We start from the raw sequence: 8,971 nt of genomic DNA, 5'->3' as shown, positions 1-8,971 counted from the left end.
CTGGAAGATATCTTCCTTCAAAACTATTATTAAAAGCATAATTCCTTATAGGTATATGACACAGTATGCATAGAGATTTTATACACATTATACATGTTCATTTTTTTTCTAAAATTACATCTGTGAAGTCTCACCATCATTGCACATGCGGCCCTATAAGGATTAGCAAGTATAATTTAACCTAAAATTGCTCATGGGAGTCAAACTAAAGACATCTGTCTAACTCCAAACCCATTTCCTTCCAAGGGCTCAACATCCCTGGAGAAAATAGAAGGACTGTTCATAGTACAGATGTAGCAAGAGCACAGACAGAGTGATTTCTAGTACAGATAGGGTTGAAGGTGAGGACGACAGTTGCCAATGTCCCCATTGAGGAGGTGACATTTGAGCTAGAGGAGCAGAAAAGAAATGATTATTCCCTTTTGCCATCTTTTTGCTCATTAGAGTGCTGGTCTAAGCATTGTTATTGAGCAGAGCATCCCTCTCAGTGTGTTTTTGCAGTATCAAACTTCTCCTCTAGGCAGCATGATACAAGTGTCCTTCAAACCAGGCACGTGAAGAGCTCATGAGAAAGTACAAGCAAAGTTCTTCCCAGATTCTAGGATTTGGGGAACAAAATACTTGGTGTCCTTAGAGAGGTGGGAATGCAGTCATATGCAGTGACGTGTTCATGAGATTCTGCCGGTTTCACTTACATAAAAGAGTTTAAAGGTTTTCAGTAAGTTCCACAAATGAACCTATAATTAGTTATGACGCCTGTAGGAAGAGCTCCATTCCTCTTGAAATGGTGAGTAAGAGAGTATTTTATGGTGTCTGTTTAAGTCTATAAAACTGATTTTGAAAGCCTTGTACATCTAATAAAATGACCACAAAAATGAGTTTGGTTTTATTGGGTCAGAAGTTTCATGCACAATGAGAACTTGAGGACTGTAGTTATTAAGTCCAACTATTCACATGAAAAGTAAAACAGTTCATGTGAAGTGCCATTGTTGCTCTGACCTGAGACTTGTGTGGTGCCCTCTCTCACCTCTGCTTCCTTTTCTCAGCAGGTGATCTTACACACTTTTCAGTACCGTATTAACGATAGTCACAGGGCTATATAATAGATCTACAAAATGTATTCATCTTATCATTATAATCTTATAATTGAAGTTTGTACCCTTTGACCAACATCCTCGAATCTCTCCCTTCCATCTCCCACCTCCAGCTCCTGGCAACGGACATTCTTCTCTTGATTCTATGAGTCCAACTTTTTACATTCCATATGTAAGCGAGGTCATATAAGTGCCTTTCTGTGTCTGGCTACAACATTTAGCTTTATGTTCTTCAAGTTCAGCCATGTTGGCACAGTCAGATGTCCTTCTTTTTTATGGCTGAATAATATTCGATTTTATATATTCTTAAAGTAATTAAACAAGGAGACCATTGGACTGAGGCAACTCTATTGCCTTCGTAGCCTGTGTAGTAAGCAAACCTAAACTAAGCCAGAGTCAATGCAACCAAATCTGAGAAAACAAAACCTAAGAAACCCAATCATGAATAGCCAACCACGCTTTCTCAAATAAGGCAACCAGTTAAGATATAGACAATCAAGTAAGTTTTTGGGGTTTTCCTTCCATGTCTTCTTTTATAGTAATTCGGTCTGAAAAAAAAAAAAAAAAAAAAAAAAAGACTTTCCCCTAACTTCTATTGCACTCCTAACTACTTTCCATTCATAGCTGGATGATTTGAATAGATGTTTTCCCAAATAAATTCTTGTCAATTTTAATATGCCTCAGTTTACCTTTTAACAGTATATATCAAAAAGTCTTTATTCATCTGTCAATGAACACTTACATTGTTTCCATATCTTGGCAATTGTGAATAATATGGCAATGAACATGGGAGTGCATACTAGTATATCTTTCTGAGATCCAGGTTTTATTTCTTTGAATAAGTATCCAGAAGTGGGATTGCTGGACAATATGTTACTTTTATTTTTTAACTTTTTGGAGAATTTACATACTGTTTTCCATAATGACTATCCTAGTTTACAATCCCACAGTGTTCAAGGGTTCCCTTTACTCCACATTTTTTAAAAATATATTTTTATTGATTTCAGAGAGGAAGGGAGAAGGAGAGAGAGATAGAAACATCAATGATGAGAGAGAATCATTGATCAGCTATCTCCTGCACACCCTATACAGGCAATCGAGCCCACAACTCGGGCATGGGCCCTGATTAGGAATCGAACCGTGACCTCCTGGTTCATAGGTTGACGCTCAACCACTGCGCCATGCCAGCTGTTGCATGGATTGTTTAACAATATTAATTGTCCTAATTTATAAACAGAGGGTGTCTTTATATTTATTTGTATTTTCAATTTCTTTCATCAAGGTCTTAACAGAGACGAAGAAGGTCATTATATAATGATAAAGGGGTCAATTCATCAAAAGAATATATATTGTAAATATACAGGGTGGGGTGAATGTAGGTTTATAGTTAGTCATATGGAAAATAATATAATAATTAATAAATAAAATACAAGAACAGACCCTGTGGTTTGCATACTCACAACTGTAAATGTACTTTGGACTCTCCCTGGATATGCAGCTAACATTGGATCATCTGAATATATAAAGCAAATATTAATAAAATTTTAGGTGGAAATAGACCACAATACAATAAGAGTTGGGGGACTCAGTGTTCCACTTTCAATAATGGATAGATTATCTAAACAGAAATTCAATAAGAAAACATTGGATTTTAACTATATTTTAGTCAGATGGACCTAACAGATGGACCAGATGGAACAGAACATTTCATCCAACAACATAGTACACACATTCTTCTCAAGTGCACACAGAACATTCTCTGGAGTAGATCATATGGTAGGCCACAAAACAAGTCTTAACAAATTCAAGAAAATTAAAATCATACCAAGAATCTTTTCCAATCACAGTGGTATAGAACTGGAAATCAATAACAGGAGGAAAACTGGTAAACACATTCCTAAATAGGTGAAAATTAAACAAAGCATTCCCAAAACACCAGTGGGCCAAAGGAGGAAATCAAAAGAAAAATTAAAAAAAACAACTTGAAACAAATGAAAATGGAAACACAATATATCAGAACTTATGGAATTGTACTTTATTATATGCATTATTTTAATATACAATATCTTATCAAATCTGAAGGGGAACTGTAGTGAGCTAAAGAGGTCAATGCAATGATAGCCTTCTCTTATTAGGTTAGTTCTAAATCTTGTCAAACTAAAGCAGGAGAAATCTGTTCTACTTACTTTCCCTTAAGTCAAATTGCAGAACTGAAATGAACCAAAATTGTGTAAAATCACAGACAGCAGTTCTGGAAAAGACAGGAAGAAAGTGAGAGAAAGACAGAGAACACTTCAATTAATGCCTAGCTCAGAGTTAGTAGCCCCTTTGAACCAGGTTTCTCAGGCTAATGCTGTAACCCACTCACAAAATTAACGTAATTGTTCACATGTTAAGAATTATGATATATACCTGTCACCTTCTTTATACCAGTGTATTTGCCTAAATAGTGTTGAACTATGAATACTCCTATTTCTGATGTATCTAAGTTTATAGCCCTAATCCCTCCAACTCAACACTTACATCCAAGCTATTCAAATTACTATGATTATGTGATAGGAAGTTTGGGAATTTGGAATTGGTGTATTCCTCTTGAGTAAATTCAGAGTCTGCAACTCGCTGGCTGTAAGATCGTGGACAAATAATGTATATCTCTCTACCTCAGACTCCTTTTATAAAACGGGGCAACAACTTCACAGCTATTACTAAATTTAAGTGTGATAATGTTTGTGTGCCTATCACAGGAAACATGGGAAGTACTCAGTAAACTGGCTAAATGCATTAGTGGTGGCTTATTTCAGTGTTTGTCTCAGCTTCTATTTTCTCTGGCTACCACCCCCTCCCCCCATTGCTCCTCTTTTCAGTTTGTGTATTCCACTTCAAGAAATCTTCACATTGACACAGACAAGAATTTCTCAATAATGAGGAACAAAAACAGGATTATGAATATTTGCTCCTCTTGGCAGAGTCTCTGTTTTATTTTAAATCATTGAAAAACTTTTAATAAAAAATCGTAAGTACCCAGCAATGCTAAAATAATTTTATAGTAAACCCTTATAAACTCACCACTTAGATTATTCCATTAATATTTTATATACTTGTGGGGGGGGGGTGTTAATTCTCACCCAAGGATATTTTTTTCCATTGATTTTTAGAGAAAGTGGAAGGGAGGGAAAAAGAATGGGGGTTGGGAAGGGAGAAAGGAGGAAAGGAAGATCAATGTGAGAGACACATTAATCGGTTGCCTCCTGCAAGCACCCCGGCTGGGGTTGGGAATGAACCTGAAACACAGGTATGTGCCCTTGACTGGAAATTGAGCCTGTGGTGCTCTGACCGCTGAACTACCCCAGCCAGGGCCACTATGCATGTTTTTTAAATATATCTACCCATTTATTCATTAATCTATCTTTGATACAATTTAAAGTAAATTGCAGGCATCAGTATCCTTCTCTCTAAAAACTTTGCCCTGCATATCCTCTTAAAGACTAGACTATGTTTCCATTCTTTTCTTTTGATGTAAAGTTTGCAAACTATAATATGCATAAATCTTATATGTGTTTTCATTGAGGTTTGGAAAAATGTATACATTCTGAACCAAACCTTCTGGAGTTCAACTGTTGATTTTTTTTATATGTGACTTGCCTCTTCTCTCTAAGAGATACAAGATTTCTGATCTTCTGTGGTTTATTGCTTATATGCTTCCCTTTCATCCCCAAAGAATAGCTCAGAACAAAACCGTAGACAGTATTTTGATCACTTACTCAGTGAAGGCCCCTGAAATGAGCCATGAAGTACATTGCAGAGTCTTAAGATGTGGATGAGAGATTTGTATGAGGGAGAAAGGATAGGCAGCGTGGCAGAAGGTGGCACAAAGGCATTGTAGGCAGCCTAGAGCAAAGTGGTGGAAATGCACTTTCGTGTGGGCAGCCCACAGGGACCTGGCCTGGCTGGAGGAGCCCGTTCCAGCAGGAGAGAGGAGGAGGAGGAGGAGTTCATGTGGAACGGCAATGCTTTTAGTAAAGATGTGCAGTGACTTGCTTCTCTAACTACACGTGGTCCTCCACACGTTTACATTAGAAGTAGCTAAGTCACTTCAGGGGGGAGAAACTACAAAGGAGAAAAGGCTCACTTTCCCTAGGAAGCAGGACATTTAGTAAACAGTAGTCCCCCTTATCCACAGTTTTGCTTTCTGTAGTGTCAATTACCATGGTCCAAAAATATTACATGGAAAATTCCCGAAATAAAGAGTTCCTAAGTTTTAAATTTCTCACTGTTCTGAGTAATGTGGTTTGATCTCATGCTGTCCTGCTCCCTCCCATCCAGTAGGAGACTGAGTGGGTTATTGAAAGGCCTGTGTTGTGACCTTGGTTCTTCTATCTACTACGTTTTTCTTTGGCAGTAACTAGTTAAACTTTCTCTGGGCCATAAGATTCCTTATATTTCATCTAGTTCTCTCATTCCATGATTAAGATCAACTGGCTACTTTCTTTAAATGTGCACAGTTTTACAGACTTTCCCTGTATTCATTATGATTGGATATTCGTTATTTATTTATGTATTTATTTATTTATTTACTTATTTTGTTAATCCTCACCCAAGGAGGGAAAGACAGAGAGAAATATCGATGTGAGAGAAACACATCGATTGGTTGCCTACTGTAGGTGCCCTGACTAGGGCCAGGCTGGGGAGGAGCCTGCAACTGATGTATGCGCCCTTGACCTGAATCAAATTTAGGACTCTCTGGCCCCAGGACAACGCTCTATCCACTGAGATAAACTGGCTAGAACTGGATGTTCATTATTGATTGAATATTTATTTACTTCTTGCTATCCGCTGGACTCTATGATATTGCTTGGAAAACAAATAATGTATGTGTTCACGTAGTATATAGTCCAAACTCACCAATTCATACAGATGTAAAACTATGGTCCAGAGAGGATAAATGTTTTATTTTTACATAAAATACTTTCCCCCAAATTGGAGAGAACCAATATTAACTCACCTAAGCCTTATACAATAGACTAGAGGCCCGATGCATGAAATTTGTACAAGAGTAAGCCTTTCTTCCCTGGGCTGCCAGCACCGGTTTCCCTCTGGTACCCAGGACCCAGGCTTCCTTTGCAGTTCCAGCTTTTGTCCGGAATGTCATCCAGATGGACGTCCAGTCTAATTAGCATATTATGCTTTTTTTATTATAGATTTTATAAAAGAAAATTCTTCATTATACAATGAAAATTCCAAGAATAAAAGAGGGGAAGGGATTTTCCCAAGGTCCCACAATGACTTCATGATTGATTTAGATTAGAAAAACAGGTGATCCACATTTATGTCAGGTCAATTTTTCAATATTTTATCTATATGTTTTCTTGATCTCAAAGTAAAAACACAGGCCAGGCTTCTGCAGAATTTATTTTATTGTTAAGCAAATCAAGGAAAATATTATATATTGAATTCCCCAAGACCCAGGCAGAGAAGAAGGCGTGTTTCTATAAATTTAAGCTTTCTGCTAGAGAAAAATCAAAGCAGAACCAAGAAAAGAAGGCTGAGAGAGCCGGCAGCTCAGCACAAAGCACTGGTTCCAATTCAGCATGTTCCATAGTGCTTTAGGTTGATCTTCCCACCACTTTTCCTGTCAAAGAGAAAGACAAGATATGCTCAGTACAATATAATTAGTATTCATTGCAGACATTGGACAAGGTTTAACTATGTCATCATCTATGTAATTAGTTGATTCTACAGGTATCCATGTTGACAATGTGGCAGAAGATAATTAAATTCACTTTGAGGTGACATCTGCCCTAATTACAGAAAAAAATGAATCTTAAACAAATTTAATAAGGCGTAGATCTTTTGATTTCAATTGTTTCTTCTCTGGGAATAAATATATATACAACTGGAAAAGGTAAAAGTGACAGGAGAAATAATGGCAAAGAGATTATAGTGTCATAGTTCTGTCCTAATAAAAAATGGATGCTGTTAACCCAAATATTCAGGCATTTGGCCTTTTATAGTAGACCATACATTTAGTCCTTCTCAGTAATGAGTGTTCTTCATATGCAATCTCAACTTACCCTGCTGCCCTTATCCTGGAAAAAGTTTGGTATTAATTAGCAGGTATCTATAATAATAAAAGTATAATATGCTAATTAGACCGGACAAAAGCTGGGGGTGCGAGGGAAGCCCAGGTCCCCAGTGCCTGGATGGCCTGAGGGAAGCCCGGGTACCGGGTGCCAGAGGGAAGCCGGTGCCAGCACCCGGGGGAAGGAAGGCCTACTCTTGCATGAATTTCGTGCATTGGGCCTCTAGTCCTATATAATAAAAGCCTAATATGCTAAGTGTCCTACCATTTGTTCGACCATTCATTTGACCAGTCGCTATGACATGCACTGACCACCAGGGTACAGAAGCTCCAACTGGTAGGTTAGCTTGCTGCTGGGGTCCAACCGATTGGGACTGTGCAAGACAGGCAGGACACGCCCTGGAGCTCCCCTGTGGTCCTTCCCCGGCCCAATCGTGCACCGGTGGGGTCCTTCAGCCTGGCTTGCACCCTCTCACAATCTGGGACTCCTTGGGGGATGTTGAAGAGCCGGTTTTGTCCTGATCCCCACAGGACAGGCCGAGGAACCCCACCAGTGCGCAAATCCATGCACCAGGCCTCTAGAGTTATACACAAATGTAGAAATACTTATTATGCATTGATTCAATATTTATTCATTTAACTCTATGTGCTTGGCCTTGCAGTTATTGATAGGGAGCTATATAATCTCCATGCTTAGGAATCTTACAGCAAAGTTGAGGAAAATTAAGACATTCATAGAAGAAACTCTAATACAAGAAAAGAATGACAGTGGTGAAGAAGTGAGGTTACTTTTAAAGAGGGCTATAATTCCTTTGATTTTAGAGCAATCAGGCTAAGGGATTGATTGATTTATTAAGTTTTTATTAATTATAAAATATGTCTCATCAGGAAGTTCACAATCTATTTGCTAAAATCTATAGTACCTGTTCTGTTCCTTTAAACACATAAATTCAATAAATATTGGTCCTTGATAGAATCTTCCTAGTATACTATCTGTAAAGTTTGAATAGTCTGGATAGTAAGAATGATCATTTCCTCTATTCTCTGTGGGAAGGCCCTTTTCATCAGAGGAATGAATGGAAATTGTTGCCTTAGCAACATAGAAATTGGTATAAAATAAAATGCTTGAAAATAATGTGGATAAAGTAATAACTTTTATTGTTAATAATAAATTTTCCCAAAAGTTTTTTGTGTTTCTGATTTTGATGAATTTTCAAACGTAACTATATTGCTAAAATTTATTGTTTCTGAAATTAATAATAACAAACATAATTGGATACAATTATTAAAAATCTTATTTAGAAATAAATGGGGAAAAAATAAAATGTATCAAAATACTTAAAAGATGTATAATTTTTAAAAGTCCCTAAGATTAATCACATTTAATAATTACAATGAAGATTATGCTTTCAAATAATTTATTATGCCAATTGTTATTAGTTTTTGAACAAATTGTTTTCAATCCATTTGCCTGAAGCTTATTTCTGCTAGCTCTATGGGTGGGTATGAACAGAAATTTCTAGACTATTTCAAGGAAAGTGTGATTGTCTTATTCTGAAAATTTGCGCTTGCAAGGAACGGGTTTCTGAGTATGATACTTACGCCATCGCCTTACAGAAGGAACATTTATTGCCATATGTCTGGCCATCAGAGCCACAGTGGGGATTAGATTCCCGAGTGCAGTAGACCTTGGGATCCCCGAACTCAGCACAGTCAACCTACCAAAGTAAGCACAGTGACATGGACATTAGTGCATTCTGTAAGGAACTGTTCCAGACAAAAGAAGCTTTAGGCAGCA

At 37.5% G+C, this 8,971-nt stretch overlaps 1 protein-coding gene across 1 annotated transcript in view; it reads right to left on the bottom strand.

The window, feature by feature from the left end:
- Positions 1 to 6,507: 6,507 nt before the first annotated feature.
- The window catches only part of SPINK6 (serine peptidase inhibitor, Kazal type 6), a 12,873-nt gene continuing 10,409 nt past the window's right edge, over positions 6,508 to 8,971 (bottom strand). The window contains exons 4-5 of the mRNA XM_015572610.1: positions 8,776 to 8,891; positions 6,508 to 6,723 (exon numbers count right to left, since the gene is read on the bottom strand). Of these exons, the coding sequence (XP_015428096.1) occupies positions 6,678 to 6,723; positions 8,776 to 8,891 (162 nt within the window). The 3' untranslated portion in view covers positions 6,508 to 6,677. The remainder of the gene's footprint in view (positions 6,724 to 8,775; positions 8,892 to 8,971) is intronic.

This window comes from Myotis davidii, unplaced genomic scaffold (genome assembly GCF_000327345.1).
Source record: "Myotis davidii unplaced genomic scaffold, ASM32734v1 scaffold89, whole genome shotgun sequence".
NCBI classification, from domain to species: domain Eukaryota; kingdom Metazoa; phylum Chordata; class Mammalia; order Chiroptera; family Vespertilionidae; genus Myotis; species Myotis davidii.
This window is presented reverse-complemented; position numbering and strand designations above follow the sequence as displayed.